The sequence below is a fragment of the Physeter macrocephalus genome, chromosome 11 (genome assembly GCF_002837175.3).
Source record: "Physeter macrocephalus isolate SW-GA chromosome 11, ASM283717v5, whole genome shotgun sequence".
NCBI classification, from domain to species: Eukaryota; Metazoa; Chordata; class Mammalia; order Artiodactyla; family Physeteridae; genus Physeter; species Physeter macrocephalus.
In genome coordinates, this window is record NC_041224.1 from 145,568,396 (window position 1) to 145,592,313 (window position 23,918).

Here is a 23,918-nt window from a genome sequence, read left to right on the forward strand (position 1 = left end):
GGCCCGCGTACCGCAAAAAAAAAAAAAAAAAAAAAAAAAAAAAAAAATATATATATATATATATATAACTTCCAAAGTCCTATGAGCACAAAAATATTTCTAAATATTCATTGGTTAAAGAGAAAAATGTAAGATGGAATTAAAAAAGACATAAGTCAAGATGTTGTTAGCACGGGCACAACATTTATATGAATCTTCCCTAAAAATAAATCTAAAAGTTAAAATCAGAATGCCTAGTTTCTATACTCCCACCATTATGTTTGTTCACAAAATTCAATTGTCCACATTTATACAAAGAAATATTAGTTAGGAGGTATGAGCAAATTTAAATTATTTGCTTCCAAGAAAATTTATCTGAATTTCCCTTATCCTTGGCTAACTGCAGTAGAAGAAAGGGCTCTATTCATCTAGGGATAACTGAATCAAAATTTTCATGAAAAGAATTAAAAGCCTAAAATATAATTCATTTTATTAGTAATCAGATAAAGTGCTATTATTATTTACATTATATATAATATTATAATTATATTATCAAAGGTCGATTATACCTCCAGGGTAAAATGGGACAAAATGTATGGTTAAGAAAGTATCTTTCTGATCACACATTTCTCTTTTGTGGAGTATATGAGGATAAGGAGTTTACAAAACAGATTTCCATACAAAGTAAAAGGTTTTGATTCCACACATTCAAATTTATTTGACCAAATTTCCCCAACAAAGTTCTATGTATTAGACCCTGTTCTAAGTTAGGATCAATAAAATAAAGCCCCTAGAATCTATTGATAGAGTTTCTAGTTTTAACTGGTAAATCAAGTTGTATTCTATACACTGGAATAAAATGAAATTGAGAAGGTCAAAAAATAAAGTCATTGACAAAGAACTCACATTTTTCTACCAAGGACATTCCTAGTGTTATGGCTTTGACACCGTAATCCAAGCAGTCACTCAGTGTGCCTCTGAGTGAGCTTAATGAGAAAGTACCAAATAGGAGTGCTCCGTATTAGAAAGTGCCCCAGCGAAAAGATGATGACAGCAACAATGGTAAATGATGATCGTGACAGCTAATATCTAGTGGAAGCTTCTGTATGCCAGACATTGTGTATTATTGTACATAGATTATCCCATCCTGACAACCACCCTAGAGAAAAGGTGCTATTACTATCTCCAACATACAGGGGAGGATCCAGGCACAAGAGAGCTCAAGTAACTTGCCCAAGGTAGAAAAGCTAGAAAATAGCAGAAGCAGGATCTAAAACCAATCAGTGGTCTGAATCCAGAGCTGGTGCTTTTAACAACAATTTTATATCACCTCCCTATCAAATCACTTTCAAGTGTCTATACAGCAGGTGAATAAAGAGATGGCATCCGAAAGATGCTGAGCTATTGTCCCAACACAGGGATCTAGATCAAGTATACAGTTATTCAGATCGGTCTCCTGCCTATTTGCATTTCAGTGTATTCTTATAATGAAGTCTTATCTCTGAAGCTAGTCTGGGTGGGTACCCTCCTACCATTTAAACAACCATATTAATACCTCAGCAGCAAGGACTGGAAATGCAGAAGAAAAAGGTGATGACAAAAGGGACAGGAGTTCTGAATAAAACGGGGAAGTGGAATTATGCAGGAGGATCCAGAATGCAGGGAGAATCCCTAATCCTCTAAGATTGGATAGAAGGAAGAATCTAGATCAAGGGTTTTCTCAGGAGGGCAGACAAGAAGAGGGCTGGGAAAGGAGGGAGGCACAGTTAAGAAAATTCACTCCTAATCGTCTTTTCCCGTGGTCAGTAAAGGGCCAAAATATCCATTTGTTTGCACATCAATCCATCTCATTCCTTCTGTAATCTAAGATAACGAAATATTTTTTCTTAGCCCTATACAGTGACTTTTTGGTCAAATTCAATGACCTTTTCCAGGAAAAATTCAGGAACATCTCTGAACTCTGCTTTCTGAAACTGTATTGTATCGAAACGCCTAACTTATATGAGCCTTTCAACAAGGGAGAAAGGAAGGAAAAGCAAAATTTAACGCAGGCACTGTGTTAGGTCTTTATTCCTCACAAAATTCAATGAAGCAGATACCTCTGTTTCAGAGATAAGGAAACCAAGGGCCAGAAAGGTTAGGTCGTTTAAGCATAGTCAATGCAAGAAGTAATGAGACAAAAAAATGAGATTCCATCTATGGGGGCGGGGAGGTTCAGTCCTCCTGTTCTCACCGCATACACTGCCCCCTACAACTGGAGTGTATGTGCTACTGCCCTGGTCCCAAACCAGGAGAACCACAGCCACTAACAGACTCTAGTATATTAAAAGCGTTTCTAACCTAAGGCTAAATTGGAAATCTTTTTTTTTTTTAAGTATACAATTTAAAATATCGTTTTACTTAAAACATGATATATTTATTTGCAGTCTTCGGTCAGAGGGCCAAGGATTTCTCTTTAAGCGCCTCTGCCAATTTAATCACAAGTTACCTTGTCTCTGGATTTTCAGTATCAGCTTCTTTAAAACAGAGCAAGAACTTAGGCACTCCTAAAGCAATCTGAATACAGACTCTTTATAGGTGTATAATGGTTTTGCCCCAATCTCACCCATACCTAGCCCAATAGCTATTAGTCCTTTACAGTTTTATTCAAAGCTTTTGCAGGAACAACTATCTTTTCCTACTCATATTTCATATGTTTGCATAAAGTTTAATTAAATTATATGATTTAACAATTACAATGAGTAGAAACAGGTTGGGAAGAAGCCCATTGGTTACTGATAAGGATATAACTGAAGCGGTGTTTGTGAAAGTAACCAATACCCACTGGGAGGTCATGGGCATTGGCAGGATATTTTACAGAGGAAATGGAGAACACAAGTGATTTTAGGAAGCCAGAGAACTGTGATTAAATTAAGAGAACTTCTGCTGTAATTCTGAACTAGGGGAGGGAACAGAGAATGTTCAAGGGGCAGAGCTACTAAGAGACTGTCAGGGAGAAAAGAGAGAGGATTTTATTTTTTAATTTTTCAAATAGTTACAAAGAGAGAAATTACAACAAACCACTGCTAAAATACTGGCTGGCAGAAGAATAAGAAAAGTACAGGCAGAGCTGATATGACTGTATATAAACAAGCACGTATGTACAACAAATGAATCAAGTTAGCCAGGTGGAGAGAGTGGAGTGTAAGCATCGTCGTCAGTTGTTATACTAATGTTCTCATTTCTTTTTGTTTTTTCATATATGTATACGTGTGTGTTCACATATATACGCACACATACTGTCTTAGAACAAAATCCATACTCTATGTGCTTTCCATAGGTCTATCATGTTTCTGACTCCTATGCATATTTTTTCCGCTTCTAGAAAGTTAATGGAGGGATAGGCACGAGTCATCCCAAGTAGCCCACAAGATAGTCAACTTTCTTGTCAGAGCTTTAACCGTGAACACTTACCTGAACTTCATCCTTAGACTTTTCAAGGCCTCAGGCAGATGGTCATCCAGACCATTTGAGCACCTCAGTGGCTAGAGTTCTCTAATTCATGCAGCAGCCTATTCTATGGTCAGACCACTTGAACTGTAGAAAGTTCTTCCCTACACTGGGCCAAAATCTGCCTCTTACAACTTGCTCCTGTTCACCCCAGCTCTGTCCTCTGCAGCTTTAGAGAATAAGTCAACACCCCTGCAATGAGACAGCATACACACACCTGAAGATAATTACCACGTTCTAAATCTCCTCTCATCCAGGCTACATGTCTCCAGGTCCTCAAACTGTCCCCAGTTTGACATGGCTCTCAGCATGTCCCACATATCACAGAACAGAAAGGGAACACTCACCACACTTCACCATTCCGACTTCATAGCACTTCCGAAGTCGGCAGGCCTGGCAGCTTTTACGCCGGTTCTTATCTATTGTACACTGATTTGTAGCTGGACAAATATAATCATTATGTCCTACAGCAGAGCAAAAAAAACAAAAACAAAAAAAGGAAGTTTATTGTTATAATATTTTGGCTAAATCTCCTCCCGGTCAACAACACAACTAACGCTACCCAGCTGAGAGATAGGAGACATCTTCTTAACCACAGGTACAGGTATGAAAACCAAGTTCACCCTCATCAGTTCCTTGTTCGTGAGTAAAGGAAACATAAGAATATTTCAATATCCTACCCTTTTTGAATAGGTTATTCTCTGCATGTTCTTAGAATTCTCAAGAGATACATTTAGAAATAGTCTCCTCTAGACATGGAAAGTGAGACAGTCACCTGAAATTGATTTGCTCCAAGTCACAGGACTCCTTGAGAGTAACACTTGTATCAGGTCACCAAATTCAACTGCTTGTACTCTTTTACATACATTCCTCTGTGGTATTTAACATGACATTTTAATAGGAATTCATAGCTAAATAAGAGAACTAAACTGGTCAATAAGAGAATATAGAAATCATCAAACAAAACAAGGACAGAAAGAACTGCCACTTGATGATGGTTGTGGTGGGTTAAATTATTGTTTTTAATTCTTCACTCCCTACCTCAGCCTGTGATGTTACAGTGTATTACAGCAGGCAGAGTACACCTCCTCACCAACTCATGTCGGGCTTGGCCGTGGGACTTGCCAATGGTATGGAAGTAGATGTGATACTCCAAAAGTCTGGCTTGGCTTCTTGAATGCCCATGAGAAGAAAATGCCTAGGGTAGCCACTGGTCCAAGGAGAATGTAGAGACATGTGGTGCAGACCAGAACTCAACCCAAAGCCCAGAGCCAAGCCTTATGAAGTAGAGCCACCCTAAACAACTCATAGACCCATAACTAAAAAAATAATGCTCACTGTAGTAATCTACAGCCTAAATAGAGTTGTATAGCAATATCTGACTAAGACAGTGGTACTTCTTTTATGAAAAGAAGAAACAAGAAAATTTCCATTTCAAAAAGCAGTACTGGGACTTCCCTGGTGGAGCAGTGGTTAAGAATCTGCCTGCCAATGCAGGGGACATGGGTTCGATCCCTAGTCTGGGAAGATCCCACATGCTGCAGAGCAACTAAGCCCACGCGCCACAACTACTGAGCCCACGCGCCGCAACTACTGAAGCCCACGCTCCTAGAGCCCGTGCTCCGCAACAAGAGAAGCAGCCTCAATGGGAAGCCCGCGCACTGCAACGAAGAGCAGCCCCTGCTGGCCACAACTAAAGAAAGCCCATGTGCAGCAATGAAGACCCAACGCAGCCAAAGAAAAACAAAAAATAAAAACACCAAAAGCATTACTTCAGATGCTGTATGGAAAATAGATTAGAGGCAGCAAAATGGATGAAGGCCAGGAGACCAAGCAAGAACCCACTGTTGCTGTGCAAACCAGAAAGGAGGCTGCCTACCTAGATTGGTAATGGTAGGGAGAATGAAAATAAATACAGAGACCTGAGAGATTTAAGGAACGGAAATTATAATAAAATATATAAAAAGTGGAAGTGAACAGGGTATTATGGTGCCTTTATTTCTTAATTGAGTCTTTCAATAGGGCCTGAACTTCTTACGATAAAACCTATAATGGCCCATAATTTCAATGTGGAAAATGGATGAATCTCAATGATAAATTAAACGAGCAAGTCATAAAAGAAGTCACAAAAGAACATAAAGGAGAGGATTCCATTTATATAAAGTTCAAAAATAGAAAAAACTATATTGTTCAGGGTTACATGCATAGGCGGTTAAAACATGGCAAGGAAGGCAGAAGTTAGATCTGTCTTACCTCCGTAGGGGGAGAAGGTGCTGTAACTGAAAGGACCACCCAGAGGGATTCTGGAGATATCCTATTTCATGGCCTGAGCACTAGTCACACAGGAGGTTGCTCTATACTTCTTTTCTAAACTGAATATAAATATGAAATTTTATATATTTTATACATTATATATCTTTTAAATATGGGTGTGTGTGTATATATATATTATATATATATATATTATATATATATAATATATATATACTAGAATAAATACTCTATCCTCTGAGAGAGACTGGAAGCAGAGATATCCCAACAGCAATGAGTAAACTAACACCCAGATCTTGGTTTATGAATATCATTCTCCACTCATAGGAAACTGGGAACCTTGGAGAAACAGTTTATTCCAGCTTATCCCACTGGGGCAGGGAAAGTACAAGATAAGCCTGAAACATCTTGTTGTGCCAGGAAGTAAAGAAGTGTCTAAAGAGTTAGGGGCACATGTCAAAAAAGATACAGAAGCCAGTTTAAGGGAACACTACTGGCCAAATGTGGGATAATTTGGACACCCAAATAAATAATTATATATACTGGAATAAATATATTCCCTAACTCTATCCCCCGAGAGAGCATGGGAGCAGGGACATCACTAGCCTCACAGACATCACCTTAACCAAATATTCAAAGTGTACATCACTAGCGTTGGGACAAATTGAAATCAGGCACTACATGAAAGGAGCCAGTCAGAAGAATATAGCATCATTTCTGTGATATTCCAATAGGCCAATAATGTGTAAGCTGAATCTAATGATGAGGAACCATCACACAAACCCACAGTGAGGAGCATTCCGCAAAATAACTGGCCTATGAGATTCCAAATTGTCAAGATCATGAAAACCAAGGAACAACTGAGGAACTGTTCTGGACAGAGAGAGAAAGGCTAAAGACCTAACAACTAAATGCAAAGTGTGATTCTAAACTGGATCCTTTTGCTGTAGAGGGCACTGTTCGGACAACTGGGAAAACTGGAACAAGTCTAAACGTTAGATGGTAATAATGTATCAACGCTAATTTCCCAATTTGACCCTTGTGGCTCTACCGGAATACATGTTAAGTGTTCGGAGGTGACAGGGCATAATGTTGGCAACTCATGATTTCAGGGAAAAAATTTCTTCATATTGTATATGCACATTTTCTGTAAGTTGGAGACTCATTTTAAAAATGCTCTGTTAGCTACTCAAACAATAAACTAATTCACACAAATATAGACACGTACAAGTAAATATGCAAATACAGATAAATTGAAATTTATCTATATTTCAAATGTTAATGTTTTAAGCTGTGAAATTAACTTTCCTTCTTCCAACTCACCAGATTTTAAAGAACACTTCAAAAAGATATGGTTCCATGATTGAACCATAATTAAATTTTATAATCCTCTCCCCTTTTAGATAGATTCCAGTAACATCTGTTCAACAAAACACAAATTGAAATTCAGTTGTTTGTGGCTCTACCATCACACTCTGCATTGGCCTGGGTACCAGCAAAGGTGCCCTAGAGATGCAAAAACCACTCTCTCAAGTGACCCTCCATCCTGGCCATGTACAGGAAGCAATGTCTTCCTAGCCTGACACACCAACATTCCTGATCTCCTACTGATTTCCAGGTAGTTTTCATCAGCATTTCATTTAGTCCTATAACTTCCCTTATAAAGAGCTATAGTCCCCATTTTACAAATGAAAACACTTAAGCTCAGTTCAATAATCTCCTTAAAGTTATTGTTTTAGTTTTCCATGCCGCATAATAAATTTCTACAAACTTAAAAGCTTAAAATCAAACAAATTTATTATCTCATAGTTTCTGCAAATAAAGAGTGCAGATGCAGCTTACTCTACTCAGGGTCCCAACAAGGCTGCAACCAACGTATTGACTGGGCTGTGGTCTCATCTGAAGCTCAGGGTCCTCTTTCAAGCTCATTTAAGCTGTTGACAGAATCAATTCCTTGCAGTTGTAGGACTGAGATTCCCATTTTCTTACTAATTATAGGCTGGACACTGCTCTCAGCTCCTAGAGGCACCTGCAGTTCCTTGCCCAGAAGCAGTTCACAACATGATGTTTGCTTCCTTCCAGGCCAGGAGGAGCACATCTCTCTGACTTCCAGTCTCTCCCCAGTCTGCTATGATGGAGTCTTATATAATCACAGCATAATCACAAGAGACTAATCACAAGAGACTATCCCAACACCATTTGCCATAAAATGTAACCTAACCAAGGGAGTGACTCTGTCATCATATTTACGGGTTCCATACACACTCAAGAATAGGTGGTAATATAAGGTGTGCTATAAAAAAAATTTTAAGGAACAGATAATTATCTTGTTATTGCTTTTATCCTCACTTATAATATTCAAAAATAAATTTTAAAAGCCAAAATATATTTCTAATCAGAAAATTTCTATTGTCCTTTAGAATATAATGCTTTATACTTAGAAGATAAATGTAATCCCACAGTACCTTCCATAGCAGGAGCAATCTTTTAAGTATCTTCTAAAACCTCTAAGAACTATACACGATGTCATCCTTATTGGTTTTATAATGAGGTTCATAACAATAAGCATTTAAGGGACAAGTAGAGGTTGGCTTTTATTTTTCTCTCAGAGTTTATTGTAAAAGATCATTTTACTTTTAAAAAAGGATCAGAAAGCACAATAATATGAACACGCTCAATAAAATAGCCTAGAAAATGTCTTATGCAAGAAGGTCATGGTAATTCACTTCATTTCTGGCAAAAAGAAAAAAGTCCTCTTTGAACTGCACCAAACGCCCCATGTATTAAAATGGCTTTCTTGTTCAATGCAACAGTCTGCTACTCCACACTAACAGAACTAAGAGAAAAGTTCAAAGCAAAATTAAAGGCAAAATATGAAGCTAATTCTTTTAGTTAAGATATAAAACTTTATAGGAAAATATGCTTTTTATAATACAAAACATAAAAGGTTATCTTTGTTCTCTACAAAATTATTGAGTCTGTCTGAGTATGTATTATCATTCATATCCAACTGCATGGAGGGAGGAGACAGCACGGGACTTGAAATCAGAAGACCTGGGTTTAATAATCAGCTCAGCCTCCCGGTTTTCTTATTTTAAAAGCAGAGCAATTAGGGACTTCCTTAGTGGCGCAGCAGTTAAGAATCTGCCTGCCAATGCAGGGAACACAGGTTCAACGAGCCCTGGTCCGGGAAGATCTCACATGCCGTGGAGCAACTAAGCCCGTGCACTAAAACTACTGAGCCCACGTGCCACAACTGCTGAAGCCCGCGTGCCTAGAGCCCCGTGATCCGCAACAGAGAGAAGCCACGGCAATGAGAAGCCCACGCACCACAACAAAGAGCAGCCACCACTCGTCACAACTAGAGAAAGCCCACACACAGCAACAAAGACCCAATGCAGCCAATAAATAAATACATTTTTTAAAAAATAAAATAAAATAATGTAGCTCTTAAAAAAAAAAAGAAAGAAAAAAACAGAGCAATTATTACCCATACCCTCCCTGGCACTCTTATACTTCAATAGCAAGCATCTACCTTGTGGTTTCTTCCCTCAGGATATCCTGCTTGAGTTCAAGACCAAATAAGTCCCAAGTAATGGAATATATGCCTTGAAGGTAAGAATCTTTTACACAACCTATGGGCTGCTACAGCTTCCCATTTAAAGCTTAGCCTATAATGTCTTAAGAAACAAAGAGTTGAAGATTCATGAGCAGCAGTCAAATGGATTTTAACTTTCAAATGACAATGATAAAAGGTTATTATAAATACCAAAATGAAAGTTCATAGTAGAGTATAGTAGTAACATTATTATTATATGTGGATATAAAATAAATAGCCAGAAGTATGAACTTTATGGAAATAACATGAAGAAATGGGCCAAATACATATCAAAAAAAACCCCAAAATTTTATAAGAGATGTAAAAGACCAAAATAAATAGAGTCAACGTGTTTCTTGATGTAAAGACTATTACAGAGCTTCCTTCCAAAATAATTCTTAGGTTTAATAAAATATCCAATTTTTTTAACATTAAGGATGGGAGGCCACATAATAAAATTATTTTAATGTTCCTGTGGACAAATAAACATGAGAAAATAGCCAGGACATTTTTAAAATAGGAGGAATTTATACTGGCATGTATTAAAATTCATTATAAAACTACAATACTTAAAGTGGTACTTATACAAGAATGAAGAGATAGATCAACAGAACAGTCAGACTAAACACTAGTATATATAGAACTTAATATGTATCACATACATAGAAAAAAATTGATGAACACAAGAAAAGGTGCTCAAAATCGTCAGGAATCAGAAAACGCAAAATAAAACCACAGTGAGATAGAACTACATACTAATATAAATGGAATGGCTAAACTTTAAAAGACTGACAATATCAAGTTTTGATAAGGACATGGAGCAACTGGAACTCTCATACATTGCTATTGAGAATACAAAATGGTTCGACCACTTTGGAAAACAGTTTGTTAGTTTCTTATAAAGCTAAACATACTTTAGCTTATCATACAACCAGCCATTTTACTCATAGATATTTACCCAAAAGAAACAAAAAGATGTCTACACTGAGAGATATGCATAAATGTTCACAGCAGTTTTACTTAAAATAGCACAAAACTAGAAACAACTCAAATGAACAAATAAACAAAATGGGGCACACCTACTGGAATATTAGTAACAAAAAGGAATGAACTACTAATGCATCCAACAACACAGATAAATCTTAAAAGCATCATGATAAGTGAAAGAAACCATACATAAATGGTTACATACTTTATGATTCAATTATATGACATTCTAGAAAAGGCAAAACTATAGGGACAGAAAACAGATCAAGAGTCACCAAAGCCTGGGAGGTTGGGGTGAAATTGGCTACAATGGGCATGAAGGAATATTTTGTGGTTATAGTAATGCTCCATATCTTAATTATGGTGGTGGTTACATGACTACATGTATTTTCAAAATTCATAAAACTATAAAAATAAAATAGGGGAATTTTACTGTATGTAAATTATTTCTCAAACAAAAAATTAAGCTCCTATATTCAAAAAAAAAACCAATGAAAATGGATTTATTCAATAAAACAATGTGGATAAAATTGACAATTTATGAAAATATATTTGATTCTTATTTCATTCAACATACCAAAAAAAATTGAGTAGCCATTTTCAGTTATTGCAATGCATTTATACCAGAGGGCACCAAAAATATGAAGAGTCCAAAGAAATAATCATTTAGGCATGAAGCAATTGTAAGAGCACTAACTCTTTCCCATTTGCACTTTTAGGATATGACATTCCTTTTCCCTTTCCCAGCAGTTCCTCTGCTGATGCAGTAGGAAAGAATGACATGGGGAAAGCATAGGAAACTTACTTTTTATTGTTTTCAGCTACAGTCTCAGGGTTCATGAAGTATCATGCAAGATATTCCATGCAGAGATTTTTCCCAAACAGCCAATAAGAATTCTCTTAAGGATGTAGTTAGCTGTTTTGGGTCAAAATTTCCTTAGGAGATAAAATTCTAGAACCTCAACAACATAGAGAATTGTCATCATATCAAGAGTTTGGTTCTGAATTTCAGAAAATCTGAATTGTTCTTATCATATATCGCAGGAAACTGGACCTGGCCTTATAATCTACTAGTACGATGATCATAAGCAAAAAATTTTAAGCACTGAATATGTTAAACATAGAATGAAAAGCTCTATGTAAAAGCAAAAATAAGCAACCGTGATTTATGTTTTGATAATATTTGACATCAGCTTCCTTTATCTGTGCTGTTTTTCCTTTCGGTAAGAAAAGTTTGGAAATGGCAGAGGGACCTCATCCACCTAACTATGAAGATTTTGAAGGAGGAGGGTTTAAATGAGATTAGGATTAGAAGAGAAATACAAGGAAGAAAGAAGAGACGTTGATATCTGAACTGAAAACAGAAGAGTTAAAAGAAAAACTAGAATAACTTAAATTTGCAGGTTGTTTATAACTGACCAAATAGTTTCACATAAGCAACCTCATTTCCTTTTTAGAACAACTCTGTATCTTCATTTCACAGATGAGCAAACAGTCTGGGAAGTAAAGCCACAGAGCTACTAAGTGGAGGGTCCAGGATAAACAGGTGGTCATCTATGAAGGGTGAATTTCAGGGGACTCAGAGGAAGGTGATTCCTCATCTACCAACATTCTACCCCTCACCTCCCTCTGGATTACATCAGCTTCTCTGCTCGAGGTAAAATGCTCTCTTAATCTAGAGTTATCATTGGGTGAATTAACTCAGTAAATTGCCGTTTGCCACTTGCACACTATGAATTGCTTTAAGCTTGCTTTCCTTAAACCGGATAAGAACAAGGCACTGAGGCCTTGGCAGAAAAGGGAAGGGAGCTCCGAGATGGGAACATAGGACATCGTCTGGGAGTAGGGTTGCCGAGGGAGGAGTTAAGGGGCAGAGAGACAGCCAAGAGCACGAGTAAGCAGGAAAGTGCCTTCAGCAAATTAGGGCCAGCAAGGACATGTGTGGTAAGAGGCTGACTGGCCTTGAAACCAGGTGTGCACAGTTTGAAATTGATTAAAAAGGCCACTAAAACAAACAAACAAACAAAAACCCAGCCCAGCAGAAATTTGGAGAAGGGTAGGGAAATAGTCTAAACCCAGACCAGGAAACGGGATTGTGAAGGAGGCTCCACTAGTTCAGGGCACGACATGCCTCTAGATAAATTCTCAAAGACCACTGGAGTTGAACTACTGACTTCTGATCATTTCCGTAAAACATGTTTATTCTCTCTTCCTCAGGAGCCAGCCCACCATCATGACTGTTACTTATGCCAGATATTAAATATAAGACAAAGGAAGAAACAATCTTTGCAGTTCCTAATGAGCACACATTTTTTTGCAAGCTTTATCTTCACAAGGGTTGTAGGTAGACGTCTTCTCCCAAGAAGATGGCGATGGGTGATGATGGGGTGAGACCCATTTGGGTTCTGGGGTAGAGATGCAATGAAAGATAAAGTACTCTACACTTGAAACAATCCATCCCACCCGCAAACACACATGATCCTCTGTACTGCTCATCAAGTACTCTGTGTACAAAGCAGGCCAAAGGTGAAATTTCTGCCAGGTCATCTGAAAACTTGTTTAAAAGCAAAAGTGGAAAACTAAAGAAGCAGCTAACAATACTCTTGTACCTTGAATGCTTCTTTTAAAAAAGGCCTTACATCCTTCACACGACCAGACTCCATAGTGATATCCCGATGCATAATCGCTGCAGACTGCACAGAAGTGGGCATCCCTCTTTGAACTTGGACTAGTAACAGGGCTGGCACAACTGCTTCCACTAGCCTTCCTTTTCAATGTCTCTCTAGGGGCAAAGAAAACATTCATTGTAAAAGAGCATTAAAGGTAAAACAGGGCCTTTCTAGAAAAACGAACAGCATGAACATTGCCTAATTTATCTCTTTGCCCTCAAGGGCTCGTGATAAATATATTCTAAGAAATGTGATCAAGTAAAACCTTTGTTACTGATGTCAGATCTATGAAGAGTCTCCCTGTTGGGATGACTGATGCCCGAAAGTGGTTAAGCAAGTTTATGCCCATCCATGCAGTGCTGATGAGCAGCAGTAACCATGGATGGCCAGCTGTAGCCATCAGGGTGTACAACTTTGAGTGTAATAAGTGACCAGATCCAGTCTGGGTGGAAACGGTGGGGAGAAGAAAAGGGGAGAGAGGAAGAAGAGAGAAGAGAAGGGGAGAGCGTGAACATGTACCTGTCCTTTGAGAAGGCTTTGGAGGAAGGTGTTCCATGCTGGGTAGAGGGAGGGCCAGGGCTTCCACAGAGGAAGGGACAGCCCACAAGGGAGCACCCACAGGCACCAAAAACACCTGGTTAGTTCCTAATTTTGCTACGGCATGTTTCTTTTGGAAAGGAAATAGTAGAAGTACAATTATTTATAAATTAAGGTAATTATACTATGGTTTAATTTACCCAAATATTAGCAGAACTCTGATTAGAACTTGTGCTCAGAAACAAAATCTTTCTTCCTTTAAACATTGAATGAGAAAACATTTTTAAAAAGTTATCTACAATTTTCATATTCTCTTTTACCAACAAAGAAGTATTTTTTTAAAGAAGAAAAATAAAATTACTGTGTAATATGGCTTTCTCAAAGTTTTACGATATTTGAAAGTAATACATTTCAATATCAAATATGCTGTAACTTAGTACTTTGGTTGTTTTGGAAATTTATCTCCCCTTCATGCTTCTCCCTATACTACCTCTGCTTTCCGTAGCCATAATTATCATTAAAAAGATCTGGGTTTGATCCCTGGTCAGGGAACTAAGATCCCACAAGCTGCGCAGAGAAGCCAAAAAAAAAAAAATTACAAATTGAATGGAAATAACCCATTATATTACCTTGCACTTAGAGTTTAAGAAAGTTCAACTAAAGTCCACATTTAAATAGTTTCCCATCAATCTTTATAAAATGTTATTATTTTAGTTCATTGTTTAAAAGCTTGTACCAATGTTTGTCTGTCTTTTCAGGCTTCACCTGTCTAGTATTTCATTAAGTTGTAATACCGACAGTTACTTTTATCTTGGACACAATTTGTCATGAACACTAAATTGTGATTTCACTGCAAGATAAGAAGGATCTACTTGAAAGTAAAGTAAAAATTTCTTTTTCAAACCCAAATCACTTCATCAAGAAGAAAGTGATTTAAGTTAAATTCTTTATTTTCTAAAGACAGTAGTCATGATAGTGAATTCTCCCACAAAACACAGATCTGTAAACTCAACTTTTTAGTAAGAACTAGAATATCAGATTAGATATTCTAGAATTCAGAATTATAGAATTCAGAATATCCGATGTTTTAGGTGCTCTATTTGATCTATGTAATAACGGAGACCTTGTATAACACATATCTTTCTTTTCACTAAATCGTAAAGCAATCTGAATAATGGCCATGAACTACAGTTCAGAATGAAGACTGGATTTACCTGTTCCCAGGTAAGGTGTGTTCGAATGATCTCGTTTCACACCAAGGACTCTTTTGAGGTTCTGCATACAGAAGTGACGACTGGCAATGGATGGCTAAAGGAGAGAGGTGCCCAGGAGTTGGCCACAATACATTTGGGCTTGTGGTCTGTCGACCAGGCCCACCTTCCGAGTTATTGGGAATACTGTAATTCATCACGGCAGGGCTATAGAATGTCATGGCTGAATATTCATGGTGGCTCTCTACATAGGAGGAAGGTATATATATGGGGCCTGGCTCCAGGGATAGGATGGATTGACTGCAGTTGTAGGAGACAGGAGAGTTAAGGCTAGATGGTGAGTTTTTGATATCCATGTCTTGAATAGGTAACAGCTAGGAAAACTCCTTGTGAGAAGAGGCACAAAAGGACATAATGTTCTCAAAGAATCATAGACAGGTATGGCTGTGAAGAAAAAAAAAAGACATTTCTAAGTTACAGATACAAGCATACTATTAAAAAGGTTGACATTTTTATTAAACACACACACACACACACACACACACACACACACACACACGTATGGGCCTAGAAATACATCCTGAAAAATATACACAAAAATATTAACCTCAGAGGGGTAGGAAGGTAAGGCATGGAACTCATTTTCTACTTCATTCACTTCCATAATGCTTTTGTTGTTAACCATGATAATTTTTTTACCATGAGAATTTAATATAAAGTGCTTTTAAAACTTAAAAAAACACAGGGAGTTCCATGGTGGCCCAGTGGTTAGAATTCTGGACATTCACTGCTGGGGCCTGGGTTCAATCCCTAGGAACTGAGATCCCACCAGCCACATGGCACAGCAAAAAATAAATAAATTAATTAATTAAAAATAAAAAAATTAAAAACACAGGATTAAATCAAAATGCCATGCCAACCAGTTTTCTTTTTCTTTTTTTTTGAACTAGATAAGTTCATTTTTAAATTCTTACAGAAAAATAACCAGGAAAACCCTGAAAGAGCAGATCAATGAGCAGGACTAGCAATAACAGATCTTCAAACACACTATGAATAGCCAATAATAAAAAAGGAATAGACAGGCCAATGTACCTGTATCAGTGATCAATTTATTGCCTTTCACCTAATACACTCTTCAGTATATGTTCTATGGCAATGGAATTTCTTAAGCATTTAAACTGAGCCCAGTGCTAAGCTTTTGCAGTTGAGGTGCTGCAGGGACACTGCAGGAGGAAGAGGCCGCAGTGGTTTCTGGCAGGGGCAGAGGCTGGCAGAGTGGGCGTGAGAACATCCAGTGGAGCCTGTGCCAGCCATAGTCCAGAACAAGGTCCCACTGCAAACTTGTAGCCCTGGCACAGCGAGAACCTTTCTGCAATCACCTGTTCAGACTATGGCCTGAGGAGTTACACAGAAGTTGTTCCTTGTGCAAGGTTCATCACCAGCACATGCACACTCTGAAGGTCTTCTGCCCCCAAGGGCACCTGGACTCCCAGGGCATGCCCACACCACCAGCTGCTGATCACCCGCTCCCAAGCTGCAACTCCAGACCACTTTTGTCCAGCTACACCAGTTAACATTTCTGCTAATTAGTGGCCAAACCATTTTTTTTCCAAGGAGGTCTGAATCCCCCAAGTTTGTCCATCTTTGGGTAGTCTACCTCAGCTCCATGTAGAGTTTCTTATATCTTATACTTAATCTCTCATCATAGTTGGTAATTCTTATATTAGACTTCCCCTGTTGAACCTACTGTGTAGTTTCTATCTCCTGATTGGACCCAGACTGCTATGAAATAGAACAGAAAATCCCAAAACAGCAAATTCAAAAACTCAAGGGATTTCCCTGGTGGTCCAGTGGTTAAGAATCTGCCTTCCAATGCAGGGAATGCAGATTCAATCCCTAGTCGGGGAAGTAAGATCCCACATGCTGCGGGGCAACTAAGCCCACGTGCCACAACTACTGAGCCCACGTGCTCTGAAGCCCGCGTGCCACAACTAGAGAGCCCACGCGCCACAACTACTGAGACCGTGCGCTCTGGAGCCCACTCACAGCTAGAGAGAAGCCCGTGCACCACAATGAAAGACCCCGCATGCCACAACTAAGACCTGACAGAGCCAAAAATAATAATAAATATTTTAAAAAGTCAAAAGTTTTTGGAAATTTGTCATAGGATAAAGGTGGTATCTCAAATCACTAGGAAAATATTGGACAACAGAATTATCATTGGAAAAAAGAATGTATGCCAGAATAAACTCCAAATGTTAAAGACCTGAATGTTGAGAGAACTGGAAAGAGGAAGGAGAGGGAGGAGGAGAGGAGAAGGGGTAAGACAGGAATGGGGGAGGAACAGGGGCTGCACAGGTACTAGAAGCAAATGCAGATAAATCCCATTATAACATGGGTGTGGGGACAATCTTCTTAACTATGACTCAAAATCCAGATGCAATTTAAAAATGTACATAAGGGCTTCCCTGGTGGCCCAGTGCTTAAAAATCCGCCTACCAATGCAGGGGACACGGGTTCGAGCCGAGGTCTGGGAAGATCCCACATGCCGTGGAGCGCCTAAGCCCATGCGCTACAACTACTGAGCCTGCGAAACACAACTGCTGAGCCCGTGTGCCACAACTACTGAAGCCCACGGGCCTAGACCCCGTGCTCCACAACAAGAGAAGCCACTGCCTGCACACTTCATTGAAGAATGGCCCCCACTCACCACAACTAGAGAAAGCCCATGCACCACAGGGAAGATCCAATGCAGCCAAAAATAAAAAATAAATTTTAAAATAAATTTATTTTTTAAAAATCAAACAGGAGAACTCACCACAACTAGAGAAAGCCCATGCACCACAGGGAAGATCCAATGCAGCCAAAAATAAAAAATAAATTTTAAAATAAATTTATTTTTTTTTTAAATGTACATAAAAGTACATAATCTCATGAAAGTAAATATCTGCATATCATAAAAACACCATAAGTCAAAAGAGTAATGACAAATTGGAAAAAAAAATACTCCCAACTTATATTAGAAACAAAGGGCTAATTTCTCTGGTATATAGCGAGAACTCTTAAGATGGAAAAAAACCCCCAAATATTCATTACAAAAATAGGCAAAAAACACAAACAGAACACAGGAAAAGGAAGGCAAATGGCTCTTAAAACACATAAAAATATGTTCAACCTTGTTCAATAAAGAGATACAAATTAAAAACTGCACCAAGATACCATTTCTCACTTATGTTTGCCCAAAATTCAAATGTTCGACAACAGACTCTCTTGGAAAGGTTATGGAAAAAACATGGACTTGCTCTTACATTGCTGGTGAGAGTGCAAAATGGCACAACTTCCATGGGTATTTGGCAATAAACAGCAAAATTACATATGCTTCTCACCCTTTGGACTATGAGTCCATAGCAATGTTCAAAAAAAGAGGAAAAGAAAAAGAGAATCATCTGCTACCACTGTATCAGTTCCTCACTCTGAAAATTAGTAATTAGGGGAAAAGAATTAAACCTGCACTCTGCCTTTTTAAGAGAACATGTAGTTTATCCCAACATAGAGGGAAAACCCTTCTTTACCAAAGAATGCCACTTAATAGTTCAGAAAAATATTCAGATGGATAGACAGGTAGATACATACATAGATACATAGGTAGAGCAAATAAGTCAATTTGTCAGCAATTACTGAATCTAAATGGTAAACATACGGACATTATATTAGTCTTTCAACTTTTCTGTAACTTTGAAATTTTTCCTGATAAGAAGCTTTGAAGGAAAAAAAAACAAAATAAGAAATTAAAAATGGAAACCTTTTTTAAAAAAGTTAAAATATATGAAATAATATAATTTGGGGAAGGGAATAATGAGACTGGTTGAAAGAGATCATTAAGAATCTAGCCTGGAGAAGTTCTCCATCTTCAATATTTTCTGCTCCAGCTGTCACCTACTTCCATATGTAAGCGACTTGGCTCTCTAAAGTTCCCAATTCCTTTCTCCTGACATTTTCCTTTGAATGCTCATTCCATTTGTCCTCAAAACACAATATATCTATGACGGTTTTTTAAAATGTCCATAAATTCTTCAATACTCCTCCCTTCAAAAGGTGGTGGCTTGGGGCTTCCATGGTGGCGCAGTGGTTGAGAGTCCACCTGCCAATACAGGGGACACGGGTTCGTGCCCCGGTCCGGGAGAATCCCACATGCCGTGGAGCGGTTGGGCCCGTGAGCCATGGCTGCTGAGCCTGCGCGTCCGGAGCCTGTTCTCCGCAACGGGAGAGGCCACGACAGTGAGAGGCCTGCGTACCGGGAAAAAAAAAAAAAAAAAAAAAAAAAAAAGGTGGTGCCTAACCTCCCCCTTGAATATGGGCTAGATATAGTGACTCCCTTCTAATGACTAAATTATGGCAGAAGGATGGCATGTACTTCCATGACTAGGTTATAAAAGGCATTACAACCTCTTCCTGGCTTGCTCTCTTGGATCACTCACTCTGGGAAAAGCCAGCTGCCATATTGTGAGGACACTCAAGTAGCCCTACGGTGGCCTCCTGCCAGCAGCCAGCAAGGAACTACAGTGCAAGAGGGATTTTGGAAGCAGATCCTCCAGCCCAAGTCAAGTGTTCAGATGACTGTAGCCCTGGCCAACATCTAAGCTAAGCTGCCTCTGGATTCCTCTCAGAAACTGTGTGAGATAATGTTTGTTGTTTTAAGCTGCTAAATTCTATGACAATTTGTTACAGAGCACTAGATAATTAATATAATATCCAAGGCAAAATTCATCATTTTCCTCCCCCAAACCACTCATTTCCTATTTGTGTTAATGATGAAGCCTATTACAGTTATCTCTGACTTCTCCTCTTCATCCAGCTACCTTTCATAACCAAGGCACATTGGGTTTTTCTCTCCATGGTGCCTTTCCCCATGGTTATGTCTTTTGCCAACCTTGGAGCAAGCTCTTGTTATTTCTTATCTGTGCACCTTAAATAGTCTCCTTACTGCTCCTTGCCTCCAGTTAGCTCTTTCTCCAGGGCCACAGAGCAGCCAGATTAACATTCTTAAAAACCCAGCTCTGAGCAGCCCCCACCAGCTGCTTCCCACCAGCCTCTTAATAAGTCATGCTCTTTTAACATTCAGGGCATTCCACTATGTTGTCCCAACTCATCATTCCACTCTAATCTCCTGATATTTTCCTACAGAAAACCTGCCATGTTCATAAGAAATATGCAAAGTGCATTGTGAAGAGGTTGGCATTTTATGCTTATCACTTTTTTCACTCTAGCACCCCTATAGTTACTTACATAGAAATTTAACCCTCCTTATTAGAAGAGAAATACACCAAATCCTTTTTGGAAATGGTAAAGGTGGGGTGGGAGAGTAAGAAGTAAGTACAATTAGATTTGAAGCTCCTGAAGGCACATACTGTATTTTATTCACCTTCCACTACAACACAATAAATATTTGTTGTAAGAAAAGAATATGAAGAAATGTATTGAAAATATATGATTTCATCCAGTATAGAGTATGAATCAAAGATGGAGCACTTGCAGCAGCCATGGTACTGAGCTGAGACAGGGGATCTAAAAGAGTTTCAACACATGCACTCTGCCTTCAGGGAGCCACTATGCCCAGTAAATGAGGCAGGCAGACCAGGTAAAATAACAAGGAATGAATACAAAGGTGCTACCACTTCCAATCAACATTGGTTGACCACAAGGGACAGGAAAGAGAATGGTAGCTGGAGACGAATATAGATCAAGGAAGTTTCAAAAAAATATGCATGTATTAATCATGAGGACAGGATTCCATATTTCAACTACTTATTCCCAATCAATATATACAATCCCTGATTCCTAATAGAAAATATGCAGGATAAAGCATATAATGCTAACTAGCAATTTCCAAACTTTTTTAAAAAGTTGTAGTAAAATACACATAATAAAGTTTACCATATTAACCATGTACAGTTCAGTAGTGTTAAATACATTTTCACTGTAGTGCAACCAATCTCCACAACTCTTTTTCATCTTGCAAAACTAAGATTCTATACCTGCTAAAAACAGCTCCCCCATTCCTCCCTCCCCCAGCTCCTGGCAACCACCATTCTACTTCTGTCTCTACAGACTTGACTATTGAGTACCTCATATAAGTAGAATCATACAGTATTTGTTCTTTTGTGACTGGCTTATTTCATCTAGCATAATGTCCTCAAGGCTTACCCATCTTGTCACATGTATGGGAATTTCTTTCTTTTTTAAGGCTAAATAATATTCCATTGTATGTATACACCACATTTTGTCTATCAAGGAAGGGTTTTAAATACAGATGCTTGAAAACATTTACAGAACCATGGAAATGATCAAAGTTAGAGCAAGTGGTTGAATACAGGAGTTGGTAATTAGGTCATCAGTAACCTTTAGATGTCAGCTCCAGAACTGACAGAATTATTAGTAGGCTTTTGTCCCTCAATCTGTCCTGAAAACACCTCTCCTATTTCAATCCACCTACACATACACCTGTTCACTGTGCTTATGTTTTCAATTTTGTACCTTGGTGATTGGATTTTAGTGCATTATTTTTGCTAAATGATCTGAGCATATCTTATGTAGCCAAATATTTAATCAAAAGACATTTAAAGTACTTTAACAGCACAACTTAAACAGTATGTAACAACTGAGAACAAAATACTTAAGGTAACATGCATAACAAATTGTATTTATGCATAATGTAACCTAGAGGTAATAAATTTTATATTTCTTTTTTTAATTGAAGTATAGTTGATTTACAGTATTAAATTTTATATTTCTTGAACTTAAAAATAAGAAAACAAGATGGCTTACCCAATTTAATAAATAAAAAGCATACCCAAATGTTAGTGTAATAACCATGGTGAGTATCCCAACGTTCTTATACAGAGCACTGCTCAAGGTAAACTTACATAAGGATAAACTCTACACTCTCAATCATCAAATGAAGATTAAATTATATTCAAGAAATTAAGAAGCAGGAAAGCAGTGGATTTTAGAATAAGAATTTGAACAAGAGACTTCAACTTAATAATCATTTTTTAAAAATCAATTGAATTGTTTAAACAAAAAAATCATTCTCTGAACATTTTGACCAATCAAGGCTTTACTGAATTTCATGTTGTCTCAACTTTACATTGCCCAAAAGAAATGTATTTGGTATTTCAGCTTAAGTATCAGTAGAAAAGCCAACACACCAAACTATCAGAAAACCACCACTATCTTTTCCTTTCATTAGGCCTCTTAAAAATGTAAAGCTTCTACGGACACAAAGTAATGAATAGTAGCATGGAAATTCATGAACTTGAAATAACACTCCCCATTATCCAGTTGGAAAGGGAAAACACCATTTAAAATGAAGATCATCTCTCTCTCAGGAGCAGAGAATCAATCCCATCACTCATTTTCACCTACAACTGAAATGTTCATTCTCGGCCCAGAAATGCTGAAATGACCTGTCAGACATATACCGCCAAATGGCAAATGCCAGGATTCATCCAGGCAATAAATCAGGTACCACAGTGACTTTGCTTAGAAAATATGCATTTCACACATATATACCAACTTCTCTAGAATTTCCACACATCCCCAGTACCATGATAATTAATGTGAGAGAACTGGTTGCTGGACAGTGATTAAGAGGATATACTGCTTTTTGGTTGGGTATCTTTTAAATTATCCAGATTCACATGACAACTATTTGTCAGTGGAGTCTTGGGTAACTAATAACTTGGTAGCCAATGCAAAGGGTTTTTCCTTCTTAAGCAAAGACACAACAAGGAGTAATGAACTTAAATCACTGCAGTAGACCTGGGAGACAAGAGAATACGTAGCAAAAGGAAAGTCTTCTCCACTGGAGGTCTAGAAAAGTGAATAAACAACCTGTGGTCATTTAAGTAGTTCTGCTCTACAACAGTGAGATAAACTGATCGAAGGAAAGAATTCCAAGAAGAATATATTTCTCCAGCACTGTACTACAGATTTTCCCACACATTCGTTTGAACACCCAAGCATTGCCTCTATGACCACAATCTCTGGTATAACAGGGAAAGAGTCTCTAAACAATTTAATTGTTGGGCCTGGAAGGCATGGAATTTCACCTGGCCAACAAAAGAACATGTACCCGGACATCCTGATTCTAAGAATTAATCTTTTCTTTGCAGGCCAATTTTCTTTAATTACTCATGATAGCCTAAAATAGTTGGTCTGTATCCTTCATGATGAATAGCCCTTGTCTTCTTCCCAAAGATGTCTCTCTCACACTCCCCCAGCACACACACCTGTGTGGAGCCCTCTTGGGTCACATCTATGTCCAGTGGGAAAGCTTTTTGTACACATGGGATTATATGTAGTGTTCTAATGTACTGGCTGGGAAATAAGTTACGGCTCTTAAACTAAAAAAAAAAAAAAAAAAGTTTTTAAAATTCCAAATATTGACAGTGATTCCTTCAAGAAGAAAAAGGCATGCCCTAGAAATGGCAGAAAGACATTCTAGAAAGAGTAGACTGATTTTATCAAAGTGCCTATCAAATCTAGTTTAAAAAAATCAGAAGGCAGTCACCACCAGGCCTGTTTTTATGTATATTCTTGCCCAGTGGACAGAGCAGGACACCAGGTCCCAGGCCCAGCTCTGCCTGAAGGCCAGGTGATCTCAGACAAATCAGGTAAACTCCCTGAGCTCCTACATCTCCTTCAGGAGAAACAGGGACCTAATATGGGTTCCCCTTTCTCACAGTGTTTAAGGATGAAGTGAAATGATGTACCTGAAAGCATTCTGCAAGGTATCATTACATAGGCAAGAGGATGAAGTCAGTCCATCGGCATGCCACTGAATATGCTTAGAGTGTTAGGCAGGATTTCCAGACAATTTAGGTTAAGACACCTTTATGGCCACCCTGAAGATTTTTGCCTCCTAATTTTACTCTCTTAACTTCTTCTTTTTTTTGTTTTGTTTTGTTTTGTTTTTGGGTGGGGGGCGCGTTTTGCGGTACGCGGGCCTCTCACTGGTGTGGCCTCTCCCTTTGCAGAGCACAGGCTCCGGACGCGCAGGCTCAGCGGCCAAGGCTCACGGGCCCAGCCGCTCCGCGGCACGTGGGATCTTCCCGGACCGGGCCACGAACCCGTGTCCCCTGCATCGGCAGGCGGACCCTCAACCACTGCGCCACC

At 38.5% G+C, this 23,918-nt stretch overlaps 1 protein-coding gene across 1 annotated transcript in view; it reads right to left on the reverse strand.

Moving 5' to 3' along the window:
• The window catches only part of ESR2 (estrogen receptor 2), a 69,108-nt gene that overhangs the window by 38,318 nt on the left and 6,872 nt on the right, over positions 1 to 23,918 (reverse strand). Inside the window, exons 3-5 of the mRNA XM_024133516.3 lie at positions 14,745 to 15,185; positions 12,934 to 13,106; positions 3,816 to 3,932 (exon numbers count right to left, since the gene is read on the reverse strand). Of these exons, the coding sequence (XP_023989284.1) occupies positions 3,816 to 3,932; positions 12,934 to 13,106; positions 14,745 to 15,097 (643 nt within the window). The 5' untranslated portion in view covers positions 15,098 to 15,185. The remainder of the gene's footprint in view (positions 1 to 3,815; positions 3,933 to 12,933; positions 13,107 to 14,744; positions 15,186 to 23,918) is intronic.